General features: G+C 32.7%; 2 protein-coding genes across 2 annotated transcripts; one reads left to right on the top strand and one right to left on the bottom strand.

Moving 5' to 3' along the window:
- The first annotated feature begins 212 nt into the window (after window positions 1–212).
- Window positions 213–20,551, top strand: RNaseZ (ribonuclease Z). The gene is made up of 26 exons (XM_085198549.1): window positions 213–689; window positions 839–1,025; window positions 2,474–2,595; window positions 3,218–3,411; window positions 3,562–3,647; window positions 4,033–4,198; window positions 4,565–4,700; window positions 5,122–5,371; window positions 5,956–6,110; window positions 6,602–6,820; window positions 7,209–7,351; window positions 7,847–8,022; window positions 8,965–9,145; window positions 9,594–9,826; window positions 10,121–10,397; window positions 13,663–13,797; window positions 14,057–14,119; window positions 14,498–14,715; window positions 15,304–15,427; window positions 15,522–15,602; window positions 16,137–16,226; window positions 16,642–16,740; window positions 17,011–17,112; window positions 17,584–17,703; window positions 17,992–18,096; window positions 19,224–20,551. Exons 1-26 carry the CDS (start codon window positions 418–420, stop codon window positions 19,265–19,267), a joined length of 3,978 nt encoding a protein of 1,325 aa, XP_085054675.1. The 5' UTR covers window positions 213–417; the 3' UTR covers window positions 19,268–20,551.
- Rpn10 (regulatory particle non-ATPase 10) lies at window positions 19,280–20,470 on the bottom strand. The gene has a single exon (XM_085197889.1). The coding sequence runs from the start codon at window positions 20,468–20,470 to the stop codon at window positions 19,373–19,375; it is 1,098 nt and encodes a 365-aa protein (XP_085054015.1). The 3' UTR covers window positions 19,280–19,372.
- Window positions 20,552–20,607: the final 56 nt, after the last annotated feature.

The following is a 20,607-nucleotide window of genomic DNA, read 5'->3' as shown; positions in this document are numbered from 1 at the left end:
AAAAAAAATACGTTGCAGTACTCATCTACTTATCTTGTCGTATGAAAATGTTTAAAACCTAATTAAAACTTTTTTCTTTAGTTACATAAATTATATATAATTAATTTTAATTGATTTTATATAATTTATTAATTGAATGATATTAAGCTGTACCATTTTGAATAACTATGTGTGGGTATGAATTTTTCAAATTATAAACGTCAACTGTCAATGTCTTCTCGTTTGACAACACGTTGACGTTAGAAGCAAAACAATGAAAATCGGCTGTCGTAAAAAACAATTCTAAATCTAAATATGTGTCAGTAACACAAAAAAAGAGCTTAAAAATTATGTACAAACAAATGATCTGTTGCTCTTATTAAATATCATAGTGAACACGATAAATCTTGGCTTACAACATAAGTAACCTCAAAACACATGTACGGTAAAATTAAAATTGTTAATAGAGTAGTTAGAATATATAATATTCGTTACTACAATAAAGATAGTAGTAAGAAGTTATTGGAATTTCTAGGCACAATGCCTAAAGTGAGTGGAAAGGACGGAAGGATCGCAGTCTCGCAACGTCAACGCCAGTTGATTGCAAAAAAGTCTGAGAAATTTGGTGCCAGTACCGTCTACTTGCAGGTACTTGGTTCTGGAGCGCGTGGAGCTCCAAACACGTTGTATTTGTTTACAGATCAAAAACGGTGAGTAATAAACTTATAAACAATTTGTTTTTCATATAGTGTGAATGATATAATTTTAATCAAATTGTGAAATACGTCTGTAATTGTTATTTATTTAAATGTTGATTAGTGCTAGTGTTTGAATATTATATACAAATTAAATATTCCAGTTACCTTTTTAACTGTGGGGAAGGAACTCAGAGATTGGCTCATGAACACAAAGTCAAATTATCAAAACTTGAACAAATTTTCATCACAAATAAAACCTGGAATAATATTGGAGGTCTTCCTGGACTTTCACTCACTTTACAAGATGTTGGTGTACCAAATATTACTTTACATGGTCCAGAGGGCTTGGTAAGTAATTATTAAAGATATTATTTAATAAAAAAATATATCTATGCATCCTATTATACTACTAATATTTTAAAAGTGGAAGCTTGTGAGGATGGATGTTTGACTTTCACGCAAAAACTGAACAGACTTGGATTAGTCTTAAATGTAATTTTTTACATAAAAACATAAAAAAAAATAATAATAATGCACAATTTCTAATGTGATGTTGTAAAAAGCACTTTTATATACCTTTGAGCCAAAATAGGAAATAATAAAATAAGTTATCTATATACTTTTTTTAGAAACATATAAAAATTGAAATGTACCTAGATTTGAAACCATGTCTCTTGAAAACCATTCAAGTCACCTATGTCTAACTTATAATAAAATCGTAATCGTACATGGATTATTGTAATAGAAACCAAAAAAATGATTTCAAAATTATTTATCTGTTTGTATGTTTGTTCACACTAATCTCTAAAATGGCTTAACTAATTTAAATGCAGTTTTCACTATTGAATTCTAGCAAGCTTTGCTTAACATAGAGTGTTTGTTTTATTACAATTGGTTCAATAAAATTGATACTTGCTAAATGAGTTATTTTTACAATTGTCATATTGAATTAGTGAAAGAGTTTTCAATGTTTTGTTGTTTGATAATGTTTGTAAATTTGTTATTTGTATGATGATAGGCACAATACATAGTATGTATTAAAAGTAATCTATATATATAAAGGGACTTGTCCTTACTGACTGAGGTAAGACGCACGCACAGCCGTAACCGCTGTGCGTAGAAACGTGAAAATTGGACAGATGTTTACTTTCGGAATCTGGACATCCACTAAGAAGGGATTTTAAAAAATTATAACCCTAAAGGGGTGAAATAGGGGTTGTAAGTTTGTATGGAAAAAAATTTTAATCGGCACCGATTTTTATAAAACTTGATATTTAGATTTTTAAAAGTATTTAATTGAATACTTGTTTCATAGTTTTATAGAATTCTCCCGCTAAGGGTGCAAATAAGGGGTTGAAAGTTTGTATCGATTTTTTTTTAATCGGCACCAATTTTTATAAAATTTGAAATTCAGACTCTTAAAAGTATTTAATTGAATACGTGTTTCATAGTTTTCTAGAATTCTCCCGCTAAGGGTGCAAATAAGGGGTTGAAAGTTTGTATCGATTTTTTTTAATCGGCACCAATTTTTATAAAATTTGAAATTCAGACTCTTAAAAGTATTTAATTGAACACATGTTTCATGGTTTTCTAGAATTCAACCCCTAAAGGTGCAAATAAGGGGTTGAAAGTTTGTATGGAAAAATCCTCAAATCGCCACCGATTTTTATAAAATTTTAAATTTCAACTCTTAAAAATATTTCATTGAACACATGTTTCATGGTTTATTAGAATTCACCCCTAAATAAGCTAGCGAAGCTGCGCGCGTCCGCTAGTAATTAATATTTTGCTTTCAGGATGAACTTTATAATGCTACAAAAAGATTTGTTATAATGAAAGAAATGAATGTGACTATGGCCCAGTGTAGTCCCAGTGTGGACTTTGAAGACAATGTTATGACAGTTAAATATGTCCTTATGTAAGTTCTGTAAAGTATGCTATTTTTAAAAAAGAACATAGATTAAAATCTTGAATTATTATTTATTCTTATCAAGGATAAATAATAATTCAAGACTTAAAGGGAAGAGATATACAATGTTGTAAAATTCTCAATTTTAGATTACAAAACTATAATTACAAAATTTGTTGGTAATTTAAAGAAAGCTCACTATGATGATTGCTACGATGATTACTATGATGATGATTATTGAGAATAGTGTGTTTTAATGGAAAATAAATAATATTGCACTTTTATAAACTCCCCTTTTTTGCTTCATGCTGTATTATTAAAATTACTGCATATAGCAGGGTAGGCAGAGGGAACCTTGGAACCTAGTATTCAAGACACTGTCCCAACTCAATACCCAATGCCTCAATCATGAGGCATTGTGTGAATGTGGCACAAATCCTAATTCTGCACTTTTCTTTATTATATTAAAAATTACATTCTTCCCAGTGGGATTAGAACCATCAACATACACACAACGATCACTTCTACAGTCGCACGATAGTCCCTTTGCCATGACGGTCAAACTTACATTATTTGACATGCTTATTGTATATAAAAAAAATGATTTTATTTTTCTTTTATTTTATCCTAGGGCTCCGCAAGACAATATACTACAAACTGACTTAGACCCAGTTGCAAAAAAAGCTAAACTAAGCGATGATTCTTCAGACAGAGAGTTTGAGGAGTTTATACATGATAATACTGATTATTATAAGAGAGATGGTAAACCTGGTTTTAACAAGAAAAATAACACAAATGTGAAACCAAAATCTACTGTAGGAAATGGTAATTTATGTACATTAATATATTGATTTTAATTTTTTTTAAACTTCATGCTGCATCCTGCAAATGAAAGTAACTAATTTCCAAAGGGGGATTCGAGCCCTCGACCTTCAACTCAAGATATTTTTTATATAATCTTTATTTTAATTTCAGATGGAATTAATAGTAAAGATCAAAAAGTGTTGCATGATTTAAAGAAACATAATCATTGCACTGTAGCTTATATTTGCATTTTGAAGGTAAGTTCTAAATCATGTACTAATAATTAATATAAGCCAGTCTTGCCGCAGGCGCACAAAGTATGACTGTTAATGCGACTGATTGTGAGTTCCATACTCCTTCCTTCCTAAAGTTAATATGGATAATCAACTGTACAACAATGGTTTCAAATTATTCAAGGTGTTAAAAATAGTGTTTAAGCTGTTCGGAACATTGCGTGATAAGTAGTGAAACTGAACATTATCATGAATTGAGCATCATGACTTACCAGAACAGGAAAATCAGAATACTAATACATTCTCTCTAATGGGATTGAACCCACCACCATTACTTGCAATCAGATGCTGTCACATTGCACCAGAATGACCTCTATTTAACATAGATATAACACTATTATTGTCACAGAAACGTCTAGGCACATTAGACTTAGAGAAATGTGTAGAATTTGGAGTTAAACCGGGTCCAATGCTGGGTATGCTCAAAAATGGACAAGACGTGGTATTACCAGACGGCACTCTTGTACAGTCTAAGAATGTGAAGACACCTGATGATCCCGGACCTGTGTTTATAGGTTTGTTTTGCTTGTGTTTTGTTGTGTTTGTAGAACTACTTTGTTTTTGGTGATTTTTTTATAAATTTTGTCTGTTCTTGTGTTTTCCGAATTTTATCAAATTTTCTGTAATTAATAGTATGAGTGAATGTAATTTCAAGTAGTAGTTCTACTCTAGTTATCCTTTTTAGACCCGAATTAGAGAAATTGTATGTACTCATAGAGTGGTAGAACTCAATGTAGTTTGTGAATGAAAAATTGAATGTTCAATTGATTTAAAACAACAGGAATTTTAATATAATTAAAACTGATAGGAGAATGAACTCACAATCAATAATCATTTAAATTGCTTCATGTTTATATATTAGAATTAATTTTTCATTTCAGTAATGGAAGTACCAGATCTATCCTATCTAAAAGAATTGGAGTTCTCGGCTCACTTCGACAATGGCGCCAACCCACCAGAAAACATACCAACGGTTATAGTGCATTATACACCGCCACATGTGTTTAACCATCCCACGTGAGTCATTGTTGTTTATTTATTAATAATTGACTACTATTGATTAAATTTAATATTTGAGATTGCTTTTGTTCAATTGTAATGATAAAACTTGATGACGAATTTCGTCTTCGACAGGGGAGCTACCTCTTTTTGTGTAAGATTATTACAAAAAATACATTTATATAGTCCGCATATAGCAAGGAAGGGAAAGGGAATCTAGGTGGTAAGACACTTCTTTCCCCACTTTTCGCCGAATTTTTTGAGATATTGCGGCTTGAGTGGCGAAATAAAGATATGAACACGATAATTCAAATGATTTATTGGACTCTTAAAGCAATATTTCCGAAACAAAAACTTTTTCTTTTGTTTTTTTTTTATTTCTTAAAATATTATATTCAATAACATTTTTTCTACAATGTCTTATACCATATAATTTCAGCTACCGAGCATTCCTAGCTATGTTCGGTCCAACAACTCGCCACCTAGTCCTGAACAGGCAAAACTCCTGCCTCGGATCAGAATCTGTTCATCGCACCCAACACAAGCTGCATCTCCTCGACGGGGAAATGTTTCCCTTGCTAAGAGATACAAGTATGCCGGCTTTATGGGACACGCCGACAGTGGAAGATAACCAGGAGGTGCCAAGTAATCCGGTGAAAATGAAGGTTTTGGAGGAGTTGAAGCAAAATGTGAGTTGTCTTTTTGTTTTAATAATGTATACATATATCTGCATGTTTTATGGAAAAATATTTTTTTACTCTGTTATATAATTTTGCCTGCTTTTATAATACTGAGTAATTTTCTAATACTGAGCCAGGAAATAAAAGTTTTGGAGTATGTTTCGTAAAATATATGCATGCACGTAAGACGTACCGGCGTACGTATACCGGCTTTGTGGGACGCATGAGTAGTGGGAGAGGGAAGTTATCCTTAAGGATGTGATATGTTTGGATGTGAGATCACTTGCGTGTACGAGATATCACATATGTGTATGTGAGAGCATATGTGTGAAGGTTGATTTTGAAAAATATTAGTTTTTCAAATATGCAGATGTAAGATATTGTGCCTGTTGGTTTTGTTTTTTTAGGTTTCCGTACATTAAAATAATGTTTTCGTTTAAGCATTTTTAACTTATTAATTCCTATGCGCTTCACACATCTCATTCTGTTTTAGATTTTATTTTCATTTAATGACATTGCGTTTCATATATTCAATCGTAAAGGTTAGTCTTGCTTTGCATGATTGGTGTGGGAAATAAAAATATATTTTATAGATCGCTTTGGCGCAGTTCCAGAATATAATAAATATGGAGGGCTCGTGTGCGGGAAATGAAGGGTTGAAAGATTCGGATTCCTTGGCCAGATTAGAGCTGATCGCGGGCAGGACTTTGACGATATTCCATTTGAGACCTAAGAAACAGCTGGATAGGTGAGTCCTATCTTGAGTATATTAAATGCCATTTTAACTCCTGACGAAAACAAAGGAGTGTTTTCGCGTATCTGTATGTCTGCCTGTGGCATCGTAACTCCCAAACGGATTGACTGTTTTTGAATGTCTTTTTTTCTGGAAAAGTGACTTAATCGAGAATTATAGTTAACTGTTCTTAGCTACGATTCAAGAAAATATGTACAGCTAGTTTAAGATTATCTGTGCTTTCATAACTGTTTGTTTATTTTTAAGACATTGCTTATTGCCGTTTGCCGTAATTGCCGTTCCCAACACATTGCCTAAATAATTTATTCTTCTGATTAGGATTCGAACCCACAAACATCACGTTGACGCTGCGCCACTGCGCCACGATAGCCTCATTTGGTTTCGTATAATAATAAACTTAGCATTATATGCTATGAAGCTTATATAAAGTATAATATTGTTTGTATTTGAATCCAAAAAAACCCAAAAATACTTCAATTCCTCAGATCAGTGGAACCAAAGCTCCACATTCAAGAATACATTCAAGAGCCCCTAGAAGTAGAAGGTTTTGTAGGTAGTTTGGAACGATTTCGGAAAGTTGTTGAGGACACTCGTTACGCAAAAAGGGACTCTCAGAAGGAGTACCCTAAGGTCGTTTTTATGGGGACAGGATCTTGTATACCGAGCAAGACCAGGAATACTAGTGGTATTGTTGTTCATATAAGGTAAGTGTTTTTGTATTTCTATTTCGTTTTCTACGCAAATTATATTTTAAAACCAAGCGTGCTTGGTTTTAAACTGAATAGAAGTAGTGTATTATTATTGTTTTTTATATTATCTAAGTATAATTGATTACATTATGGCTTTACGCTGTATCTCGCAAATAGCAGAATAGGAGCCTGGAAACCCACCCCATTTAGGTGGCATTGCGGGTTGCGTAGCGGAAACCAAAGCCGCATTTTGCTTTGTTACCAGAGCAAGGAAAATGAAAATATCAAATATTTCATTTTCTCGAGGAAGAATCGAACCCACGACCTAATTGCCCTTAGAGTCATTCACTTGTTTCACTGTGCTTTTCTTAATTTTTGAAAAAATATTTACTATTGTTTACAGTGAAGATCGTTCAATGCTGCTTGATTGTGGTGAAGGCACTTTCGGTCAGCTTGTACGCTTCTATGGACCGAAGAAGGTTAATTCTTTCTTGAGAACCCTTAAAGCTATATATGTGTCACATTTACATGCTGATCATCATATTGGTAAGTTTATAAGGTGTATAGATAATAAATATTATTAGAAATAATTTTATATGTTGTTAAAAAACTAAACGTTTTAAGAAGACTGCAGTAGTACTGTAAGAATGTATAGAATGGTAGTATTGGTTTTATTTCATAAATCTTATATAAGCTTTTCTTGCGTTTTGCATTAGATTGATATCTACTTTATATTTCTCAAGTTAACAGTTAAAAATCAAATCAAATCAGTTTCACGCTGTATCCTGCATATAGCAGGATAGGCAGAGGCAACTTAGTGTTAAGACACTCCGGTCCCCGTCCTCTGCCGATTTTTTAGTGGCAATGCGTGTTGAGTGGGCAATTGTGCCACTGCGCTACGCCGCACCGCCTCAAAGTTAACAGGTAATATCTGTTAAAGCAAGAAAAACAAAAAAAAATACAAATTCGTCGTATATCGTATATCTTAAGTTGTGTTAGTATTTCTCATAAAATCTTATATATATTTTTTTATCTTTCCAGGTCTAATCGGAGTTCTCCAAGCTCGTCACGATGCATTTGCGGAAATTAACCCCGAAGGTCCCACTCCACCGTTATATTTGTTGGCTCCAGGCCAAATTGTGACATGGCTGTCTATATACCATCAGCTGTTCGAGAAAATACGTGAAGAGTTCGTGCTGGTGCCTAATCAGAATTTGGTATGTTATTATTATATGTATTTTATGAGATTTAATTAGGGGCTATCATTGTGGTACAGTGTTTATTAGTAAATAGGATGGTTGTGGGTAGGATGTCTCCCACTGCGGAAAGCTAAAAAAGTAAAATTGACATTTTTGTAATTAATTATGTAATTAATACAAAACTTAGTAGGCATAAAACGTAATATGTCACTCTGTTTTCTTTTTATCGTAGAAATGAAACTAATTCACTGTCTTATTTTACTGGTGTACAACATCTATACTAATATAATAAAGCGGAAGAGTTTGTTTGTTTGTTTGTTTGTTTGTTTGTTTGAACGCTAAGATCTCTGGATCTACTGGTCCGATATTTTTTATTTTTTTTTATATGAAAGCTGCATTCTTCAGAAGTGCTATAGGCTATATAACATTACATTACACATATAAACTAATATATTTTAAAGTACATTCTAATTTGACATGCAATTTATTCTGCCATCTTAATAACAACCGTCGCGTCGCTACGCAACCGTTACCGCGACATTTTGATATTCATCCTTATGAATAGTCACTCTTAACATTTTATCTAGATTGAAATTATAGTTTACTGTATGGCATTCTATTAAATAATTAAGGAGATGTCACTGATTCCAAATGACCTAGCCTACGGGCGGCATAGTGTGAGCGACGCGAACAAGCAGATGACATTGACGGTTTTATAAAAAGTAGTTTCACCTTTTCTCCCGCATAGTTAAAACCTAGTGTTTGTACTTCCCTTTCCCCACTTTCCTCCAAATTTTCGACTGTGCTTTGTTTATCAGAACGAAAATAAATACAAATATAATCATTTCCTCAGAATTTAATTAAATCTACAATCAGTCAGACTAATACTGCCCCCTGCGCCATCACTGTATTACATAAATATCTTTTTAGCTAAATCACAATTAGCCTATCATTTTCCAGTTAAAAAACAAACAATCAGATCTATCATCTGCCATTTTATCCGAAATTGGCGTACAATCTATAACGACGTGTCAGGTTGCGCACTGCCCCAACGCATTCGGCGTGACAGTGTCCCTCGACCACGATCACAGTGTCACGTATTCCGGTGATACTATACCGTGTGACGAGCTCGTTGTTATTGGTGAGTGATAGTTTGTTTTTTTTTTATTTTCAGCTTCATTCTGTATCTTGTTTATAGCTGGGTAGGCAAAGGGAACCTAATGTGAAAACATATTGTTCTCAACGCACTTTCCACTAGACACTGCGTTTCGACATATTACTAGAGCGAGGAAATTAAAATAATTCATTCTACCGACTAGAAATCGAACCTATAATCGTCGCGTTTACAATCCCACCGGGTTCTGATGTGGGACAATAGCTCGAAATTACGACGACAGTATAATTCTTGATAGAAGCACTTGTTCCATCGTGCACTACTGCATAGAATTTTTTTTAGTTTTTTGGCTGTTATTAATTTAGTAATTTAAATTTATTAAAAATTATAACGTAGTAGTTTAAAACGGCTCCCGTTGGTGCTGTGTTAAAAAAAAACATTAAAAAGTTTAATATATATTTATAAAATAATTCAGGCAAAGACTCAACTCTACTCATCCACGAAGCTACAATGGAGGACGAATTAGCAGACGAGGCCAGAACTAAAATGCACTCTACTACTTCTCAAGCAATAAACATTGGAAAAAAAATGAATGCGAAATACACAGTGCTGACACACTTTAGTCAGAGATATGCGAGATTACCGCGACTTAGCTCTCATATACTGAACGATAATAATAGTGTTGGTATAGCTTTTGATAATATGCAGGTGGGTTGTTTTTTTTGTTTTGTTTAATTTCAGATATATTGTTAAGACGTTCTGTTCCCCAAGCATCGATCATTTTTAAGATACTGGGCCACCACGAGCCACGATACCACGGGCTACTGCAAAGTGTTCGAAACGTCGGGTTTCCAAAAATGTACAATACTAAATATACGCGACTAATCCTTTTAAATAGTTTAATTTAAAATGTGTAATAACCGTTAAAATCAAAGAACTTATTATTATTCTTTCTTCTAAATATATTTTTATTATTATAACACAATAAACATTATCTTTCAGATAACAATGAGCGATCTCGAACTCCTACCACACATGTACGCGCCCTTACAACTGATGTTCGCCGACCATTGCGTCGAATTAGAACTAAAAGCGGAACACAGAGCTCGGCAGAAAGAAAAAAAACCGAGTCCCGCCAAAATACCATCGTCCGGTACAATTAGAAACTATTCCACGCAAATTACCACAGATAAAGTAGAGAATATAGATATAATGACAGATAGTAAACAGATTGTTAATAATTTGATAGATAATGTAGATAATAAATCAGATATTGGTAGCTAGTGACTGATGTTTTTTTTTTTATGGTGATGAGTTAAGTTTTATTTAATGCTTACGAGCCATTTCAGAATTGAATAAGCAGCGAAGTTATAATTGCAATAAATTTCAGATGAACTATCATTGTAGGTAGGAAGTAAAATGTGTTAGCATATTATGTTGTTTGTTAAAGTTTGCTATCATCATTTATTAAATTCATAAAACACAATAAAATTAGCTTAAAATAATTTGTGTATTATTTTAAAACATACTCTTGGCAATGGAATACTTTTTTTATTCCATTGTAAGAAAATGTTACCCAAAACTATATGTTCACTTTTATGGTAAAGTTTCATTATTGTTGTTTACGTAAATCGGTTATCAAAAATTAGCGTTAGCGTTAACGAGTTTCAAAAGTACTATAGAAGTATTGTAGACAAAAAATAAGCTACAAATTATCAAACTCATTCCTATACTTTAAGCGTTATTTATATTCTGATACTTGGTTATTTTAACTTCACCTATGTATGACACGCCTATTTAAAACTGATTATTTAATGAGAAGAAAAAATATTTTTCATGGTTTACTGGTTGTTTATATGAAAATATAAATATACAATGTTATATTTCTTTTATTTCTAATCGTAACCTTGTTGATGTGGCTACTTATCTATAGACCGTAAATTCATTGCACTTACAATAGGTATTTGTTCTGGCACAGATTAAATGTAATTTAGAATGTTTTCGTATTTTATACTGTAAAATATTTTGAACGAATGTGAGTGGTGTCCTAAAACAAAAGTGGCATTTTAGTCTATTACAGAAAACTTCTATATGCTTTATTTCATATTAATATTTTAGAAATATTTCTCTTAGGTTCACCAAAGCAATCGTTATGTAAAACTGAAGCTCCGCCAATTATCAAAGATAAGGATAAGCATTCTCGTTAGTTCTTTATTATTATTGTTTTTTTTTTACCTATTGAAAGGAATAGATGCTATATTTTTTGTGTCTTGTAAGACAAATTGGGGAATTTAGTTTCGCCACTCTACCCGTAATGGCAAGCTGAATCATGTTAAAAAATCATTATACTTCATTATCTTGTAACACATTTTTAGACACAAAATGTGCCTCTAATAATAATATAAATGTATAGCCTATAAATTTAAGCTTTAACTATAAAATGCGTTGTTTTGGTTGTTCTGATTTTATTGTTTCTTTTTTTATTTTAAATTAACTACAGACGTGGCTACCTTTCGTGAAAAAATATATTTTTCTTCCGCTTGTGCGATCTTAATATATGGGTATTATTTAATTACATTACAAATTACTTGCTATCATATTAAGAAAAATGAACTAATATTTCAGCTGTCCGCAAACGGTCTCCATCTTGTGGCAAGCGGACGCCATCTTGTGATAGACAATCCATGCAAAATAGAGATAACGTTTGTTCTCGTTAGTAGTATTTTACTTAAATATTTTTTAAGTTTAAGTATGTAAATAATAGTTAAATATCTTTTTTCTCCTGGGAATTGCAAGCTACCATTGCGTCCAGTTAAACTTAAATCTAGCACTAGCATACTTTAGCATACTTACTGCAATTTCAAATATACATAATATGTAAGTATATAATTTTATTTAGTTTTTATTAATAAACAAAAATATTACTATAAAAATAGGCTTAAGACAAGAAAGGAGTAGTAGACTAGCAGCGAAGGCAATGTCAGGAGAACGAAGCAAGTCTTGTTCGCCTATAAAATATTGCAGTCGCAATAGTTCACCCTGTAAGTGTTTCATAATTGTTAATTTGTTTTATATTATAAAGTTAAAAGTCCGTCAAAATGATGAAGACCGACATCATACATATGATTTGGTTGTTTAGATTCATAAATATTTTAACATTAAATTAAATTAAAAATGACAATCATTTACGTACATGGATTCGAATCACAGAAACTAAAATTAAGATTAATCAATTATCCTAATTTAAATATACTTCACTTTGATTAAAAAATAGGAAATTATCATTTAAATAACTAATTTACTTAACTAATTTGATTTAAGTTCATGAATATATTTTTCCATTTTATAAAATGGAAAATGAAAAGAACATAGGTATTAAATTTAACAGTCATAGCAAAGAAACATAATAGTGTAAAAGCTTGAAATAGTTAACAGTAACTTTTGCAATAATAGTAATTATTATAACAAAAGTAATGATACTCAGTTAAGATTTTGGTGCAGTCTCAACAAAATGCGGAAGCGCGCCGCATTCTCCTACACGATCTCCAGAAACTATACCACGTAAGTAACAAAAATTTAATTTACCTAATTAATATCTATTCTATTATCTATTTTATTCCTATTTGGATATTTTTTCTGATGGTGTTTGATCTGATTCTAATTCAGATTATTTTTCTGATGGTAGGTACCTATATGTGATAGTGGGCTTGAATGTATAAAAGTTTTCTGAGTCAGCTGCTGAGGGATTCTAAGGAATTTTCTTGGGGGATGAATTTTTTACATTTCCCTACTCTACGCCAACGGAGCTACTAGAAAAAAAGACAAGCAATATTTTGAATTCGGACGGAAAGTGGACGGTACAGTCCACTATGTTTCAGACTTTTCGCAATGTTTAGTGTCAAGTTTTATATATATTTCAGACCGTACAGCAAGCCAGTCGTTAGAAGTAAGCAAAAACACTAAAATAATAAACCAAAAAGTAACCGATCCCGTTTATGTTGTGGATAGTAAGTACCTACATCAAATAGCACATAATTAGTTACCTAGTAGATAATTAGTCGTTACAGTAGACTATCAATGATTAATAAAGACATACAATTTTTTTTATACAAAATTTGTGGTTTTCTTAGCCCTATAAGTAACTTTCTAAGATACTTAAATATGTGTTTTTGGTTCTTTCCATTTATTCTAATGCGAAAATTACTTTAATATACTTCTTAATTTTTTTAGCTTAACCCTATCAGCAGCCTGGTAATCTAGTGTTAAGACACTACCATTCCCTTCCCATTAAGACATTTCCGTGCCCTACTTTCCACTGAATTCTGGAGGCAATGTGTGTTGAGTGGCGAAACTCAACGACGCACTTTGTCTCGATACCAAAGCGAAGAAATGAAAACATAAATTTCAATTTCCTCCATTGAGGATCGAATCCACAACCAGTCGCATTGACAGTCATACACTTGGGAGCCTGCGCTACAATTAGCCATTTTTTTTTCTTTTTACTTTACCTACATACTAAATTCACCTATAAGCTGTTTTTTCAGCACGTTCGAAAACTTTAAATAAAGCTCCTATCTCAACTGCGTCGTACACGATACAAATGAAAAATATCAACACCAAGACTAAAATTCTTGATGATAGAAAACAAAATTCTGGTATCATTCCAAGCAAACAACTCGGTAGGTGTAAATATACGTAGGTAATCTATACCTAATTAATAAAATAATTAACAAAAAACGTTAAAAGTTTTATTTTTAAGCTTAACATTGAGACTATTGTGGCTCAGTGGAATAGTGTCTGGCTGACAACACGGTGACTATAGATTAGCATCAGGGTGGAAAGGGTAGAGCGACGTGTCACTACACTAGGTTTTCTCTACATAGTTATATGGTATGCAAGATAAAGTGAGAAGCTAAAATAATATTTACCTAATTTTAGGTGATAATCATCAGTTTCCAAGTGTTCCTGCTAATAAGCGACGTCTAAGTCAGTCGAGATCACGTTAGTATTAGTTTTCTATTCTTAAATTTACTTTTATTTTTATACTCCGCCCGTCATTTTGTCTGTTATTATAACTCAGCTTCACGCTGTATCCCTCGCACAGCGGGGTAGGCAGAGGGAATCTAATGTTAACACACTCCATTCCCCACTATCATGCATGTCTAATATTATCATCATGAAATTTTGTAAAAGATTATAAAGAAATGTATGCACTGACTTTGAAAGTCGCTTTTAAATCCGTAATTTAAGCGAAAAATAAAAACAGAATGCTTTTTGATTCCCTTGAGTTATGAAGGATCATACCTAATAGGTGAAGATGAAACAAAACTAAAACATAAAATTATAAAAAAACTAGTGTAATCAACAATTCTATTCCAGTGAACGTCTCAATACTAGATATCATAACAAGTATTTTATACCACATATTGCTCTGGAAGCTCCATAGCTTGGTGTCGTACATATCGTATTTTGAATGGCAATTGGTCGTAACAGTAATCGCAGTCGGTTATTTGTTTTGGACAGCCAATAAAGCGACGCCGGTGAACGATAAGGCTGTAACGCAGCCCGCCTTGTACGTGAGGGCCACTTGTCCAGACGTGAACAGTAGTTCTATGGCGAAATGTAAGTATATTTATGTTAAAGTGTTTTCTTCTTAATAAATAGAGGCACATGAGGCCGTTGTGACGCAGGGGCGTGCAGCTGTAAATGTTGCGGTTGTGGGTTTAATTCCCATTCCAGTAGATTTGTTCTAGTAACAAAGCAAAGTACGGCGTTGTCTTCTGCCACTAAACACGCAATCCCTGAAATCGGCGGAAAATGGGGAACGGAGTGTCTTAATGGGAAACGGAATGTCTTAAAACTAGGATCCCAGGTTCAATCTGCCTACACTGCTATGCGGGATATAGCGTGGAGCAAAAGATAGCCGCTTAAGGAATCCTTCGGAAATCTTAGATTAGCAGTAATATGTGGTGGGTTGTTTTTGCTAATTTTGATTTTATTTTATCAGATATAAAAAGTGGAAGGCTTTTGCTTCTGAATTTAAATCCAATGATAAAAGGTACTACAATATCAATCAAAGCATGAGCCTGATATCATTACCACAACGCGACGACCAGAATTACATTGTTCGTATTTAAAAAAGTAGGAAATCGTATTTAAAAAAAAAATCATCGTTTTTTTTAGTTTATACATATATAATTCATTTAATCCAGAATATTAATGATTATTTTATATTTGTTCATATAGCTAATAGATTACCGCAAATACGGACGATCTCGACAATTCCACCTACTAAAAAAACAGCACAAGGTAGGTATCTACCAATTTAGTTAAGAATTGTAAATTAATTATATTTTTATTATAAAAGTATTATATATAATTTCTATTGATATTTTAATTATAGGTCAAAGAAATTTAACGTCATACAATAATCCAAATTCAACCCGTGTGGCCTTCACTCGTGACACTAACAATTGGAATACAGGTTCGTTATCTGTATTTAATAATCTATCAATATAATAAAATCGTAAGTGATCCGTGTCTGGACGTAAAAGATGTATCTACCTTCTGCAAAATTAGTATTGGGGGTATTGGAGGATATATTTTACAATGTAATCGAACCCAAAACAATGATTTCTAAATTTTTTTTGTTTGTTTCTGCCTTTGTGCACGCTTATCTCAGAAAAGGCATAACCCATTTAAATGCAATTTTCATTATTGTATTTTGGAAAACTTTTCTCAATATTTACTTAGTGTATGTTTTATTACAATCGGTTCATAAATAATAAAAATATATTGATTTTGTTCGCTAAAATCATATAACAATTTTATGGAATTGAATGAAACGTTAATATTGTTATTAAAATGATAATATAGTTACAAGAAGAAAGTAATCCATGTTAGTATATAAATAATTGTATAGTTCTAGCGGACAAAACCGCGATAGAGTCCTTAGTGCGTCATATACTTATTTAAGAAAAAGCTTTTAAAATAAAATAATAATAGTGGAATGTTTCAGGGCAAGCAACAGCAGTTACAAGACAATCTATTAAAAATCGAATGTCTCCGATAAAAAAAAGATCTAAGGAGAATATTGTTAAAGCGCAGGGTACAGTAAAAATATATTAATTAAAAAAAAGTAGCTATATTCTTTAATATTTTGAATATTAATAGATAATGTCTTTTTTCTATCGTATGTTAGTTAACACTTAGATATGAAATTAGTAACATTTTTTTTAGGTTCACGCTGTATCCCGTACACAGCAGGATAAGCAGAGGGAACCTAGTGTCAAGACACTCCGCTCCCTACTTTCTGTGACTGTCATTGTGTGACTGTCATTGAGTGGCGGAACTCGACGCCGCGCTTTGCCTCGATACCACAGCAGAGAAATGGAAATATAAATTTAAATAAATACTTCATTTCCTCGAGTGGGGATCGAACCCACAACCAGTCGTGTTTATAGTCACACTTGCACCACGATTGGCCTCAACTACTTATAACATTAATTATTATTTAATTTCAGCCACAGTGAAATCTGCGTCTTCATCACGCGAAAGTTCAAAGACGTTTGTATTAAAAAAAGAAAATAAATCTCCCTCACCCACTAACACTAATATGAATTGTTAGTATAAAACTCCATTTTAGGGTTATTATAATTTTATTTTAGTTTTTTTCATAAAATTGCTGTAGTTAAGAGTAGCGCTTCTTCTTGTTACCAAAGCTAAGAAAATTAATATATGTAACTCGAGAATACAAGCCACAATCCTCGCCTTCAGAGTTTAACACTGCGCCACTACGGCCTGTAAAAAGTTAATGATTGCTTATTTATAAGGAATTATCTTTATTTAGCATATGCAAGAACTTGTCATAGATTTTTTTTATTATATTATAGCTACAGTGAAATCGGCATCGTCGTCTCGCGAAAACTCAATTGATAGAAAAACATATGCATTAAAAAGAGAAAATAAATATCCACCGCCTGCCAATAGGAACTGTTAGTATAAAATTAAAATAAATAAAAAAAACTGTTCTACGAGTGTCCGATAAGTTATTGATAATTTACCTAGTAGGGGCTAAGAGTATGGTTATTATTATTATTTATTCTGAAAATTATTTTAAACTGTTCTTTAGACATACCTTGAATATCTCTTTGTTTTAGCTTCACGCTATATCAATATATGCATAACGGGGTAGAGGGAACTTAGGAACGTAGTGTTAAGATACTCCGTCCCTAATAAAACACTCCCGTTCCCCATTTTACGCTGAATTCTAGAGGTATTGCGTGTTGAGTGGCAGAACTTCAACGCCGCGCTTTGCCTCGAATACCAGAGCGAATAAATGAAAATATTTAAATATTTTATTTCTCTCGGTGCAAATCGAACCCACAATCTGTCGCGCTTGTGTCCCTGGTCCACGATTGGCCCCTTTTACTCCATTTGTGGCAATTAATAACCTTATTTTTTAGATTCCAAATACAGTAGCAAAAACTTTAAGCCCCAGCTGGAAGATATCAAGAGTTCATTTTTATTGTTGAATAAAAAAAAAGTTATAAATAACAAAAACATAGAAAATCAAGACCATAATGGTAAAGTTTATAGTATTTCTTTCAGTTGGTAATAAGTAAATCCAATGTAAATTATTATTAAATATATAATATATGTTTAGCCATAATTTCTGATTTGTATTGAATTATTAATCTTATGGCTCTTTGGGTCTATAGTAGGTAGTAGTTGTACGAAAATGTGAATGATTTGAAATAATAATATACTTAATACGTAAATCTCAAGAAATAATGACAACAAAGGTTCTTGTCGTCATCACAGTTAAAAAATGCACATGTTTTTCCTTTAATACATTTTGTTATAAATTTCAGCTACTAAAAAAGTATTGAAGCCTCAACTTAGCGAAACAGAAAGGAAAAAGAAACTTGTGGAAGCAATGAATAAGTTCAAGACAAAGAAATATTGGCATGATTCAAGTATGTGAACTCATCATCCGTAGGCAAAATACATAATTAGAGATGTCCTAAGAAATAATAATAAATAAGATCTTCTAGCATTTTTTACGCCCGATGCAAGACAAGTGTTATAAATTTGACGTGTCTGTCTGTGGCACCATAGCTCCTAAATGATTCACCCCAACGTTTTTTTGTTATCAGCATATATATATATATATATATATATATTAAAAATAGGTAGCTCGAGGAATAATAATTAGTTTTAAATTTTTTTCCTATTTTAAAAAATGACTGAGAAATTTAACATAAAAGTACGGCCTCCGCGGCTAAGCGTGTGACGTCATGCTGCGTCTTGCCAGCAAACGCTTGTGAACATGTTCATACTTTGGCTCGCTTAGCTCTCGCTTTTTCGCTATAAATTTTATAGTAAATATATAAAATGGTATAAAACACTTCGTGTCACTCGTAATCGCGAAGGACCGCAAATTTAAAAAAGCGGTGATACTTTACAATATTTTGGAAATCCTGACCCGATTTTGATGAAACAAAAACTACTATTATTTGGAACAGTAAGCGCATTAAATGCAGGTTACTGCAACAATTATGTTTTAGTAAAATTTTGATGTGTTGGTGTGATTCATTAATGAATCGAATTGAGTGCAGTTTATTTTTAATTGTAAACCATATCTATTGCCGTGGTTCTTAGCTGGATGGATTAGTTAGTAGTTTCAGCTATAAGCACTTTGCCAAGATGAGGTAGTAATATTTTTGGTCAAGAGTTTTTTAAAATGTTAAATTTTACTAGTCTTGCAGAACAGAGTAAGTAGGGCATGACTAGTAAAAACTCTTAATACTCTATTTTCTATCCAATTTTTATAAGCAGAATGTAGGAGGTCTAAGCCGTGGACAGTTTAACAGAATAAATATAAGGAAATACTTAAATTATAATTATATCCTGAGTGGGGATCGAACACATAACTGTCCTACTGCAGCAAAATGACAAGTCAATAATGAAATTGTTTTTTATTTTTAATGCAAATACACAATATAATGAAAAAGTTTCAAATTTTTTAAATTACTTTGTGTTTTTCTTATATGTAATTTTTGAAAATATATTGAATTTTTTAACAATTATATTTTTATTATAGAATACGAGAGAATTGAAGGGCTCAATTGGATATCATGGAAATAAAGTCCAGTTGGATTATCTTTATATTTTTTTACTTATATAAACTGTGATATTACAGTGTTTGAAAATTTATGAGGACTAAGCATAAATAAAAAATTAAAAAATATTTTAGTTTTCTTTTGAACCTGACCCCTTTCCACTTTTGTCTTTTTGGTCTTTATCATCTTTTTCATCCTTGTCCTTTTTTATGGTAGACATAGCATTTCTGATTGCTTCACTCTGAGGATCTACTCCAGGGAGATTCTCCAGGACACTTTGGAGAAATGCAGGATCATTCATAACCTCTGCATATTCTTCAGACACATCCATGCTCTCTTCAGCCTGTGGAGCTTCTTGCTGCATACTCATTTGCATAGCAAGTGCAATCTGTTCTTCTTCTGACAACTCCATAGCTTCCCTTCCAAGAGACATAGCTAGAGCTCTTTCCATACCAGTATTTTGAGCTTCTGCAGCTTTTCCTTGTTCACCTTCAGTGGAAGCTTGTTGACGACGAGACTCCTCTTCTTGACGCTGCCTCTGTTCTTCCATAGATACTCTAAGAGCAAGAGCAAGTTCAGGATCTTCATTTGGATCGACACCAAATTCGAATGGTGACAAACCAGAACCTGATGGGCCAGCACCATCGCCTCCAATAATAGGACTGGTTATCAAAGCTTCAGAGAGCACCACACATCCACCAGCTGGCACAGATACAAGATGGCTTCCGCCAGTTGTATTGTCTTTACCATTCAGAGTGTTGACAAAAGATGTTAAAAGAGGATTGTTCTCAGAGTCCTCGCCAAAGGAAACGACGTCACAATTAACCTTTTCTTTCTTCAGTCTCTTTGCTAGCTTGACCAATTCTTTCTCATCTGTATTAATGGGTGAACCCACGAATACAACTATTCGCATCTTATGGTTTTTACCCTGTCGATGTTTAAGTGCTAAATGTGCAATTCTTATACCAGTCAAGATGTTGATATCTCCATTGGGCTGAACACGATGAAGTTTTGATAATATTCTACCGACATCACTGGTTAACGTAGCTAGTACCTCCACATTGGCTAAAGTCAATAATCCAACATTATTCTCCGGGTTGGATCTTGTTTTGGAATGACAAACCAAATTAACAGCATCTTGCTGTGCCTGCAGTCTTGTTGGAAGAAAGTCTCCATTTCTCATGTAGTCACTGTTATCTACACAAATCATTGTACTTTCCAATACCATTTTGATGAAATATGTTTATTTGATTTTCAAATAAAATTTCTCCAATTGAAACAATCACGAAGAATGAAATTTGCTAAATAATTATTGCCACAGATACCGAATTTAATTCCATACAAAACCGTACAATGACAACTGAT

This window comes from Heliconius melpomene, chromosome 15, assembly GCF_056956725.1.
Source record: "Heliconius melpomene rosina isolate 202511_hmr_F chromosome 15, ASM5695672v1, whole genome shotgun sequence".
NCBI classification, from domain to species: domain Eukaryota; kingdom Metazoa; phylum Arthropoda; class Insecta; order Lepidoptera; family Nymphalidae; genus Heliconius; species Heliconius melpomene.
The sequence above is the reverse complement of the archived record's forward strand: the minus strand, read 5'-3'. Positions and strand labels throughout refer to the sequence as shown.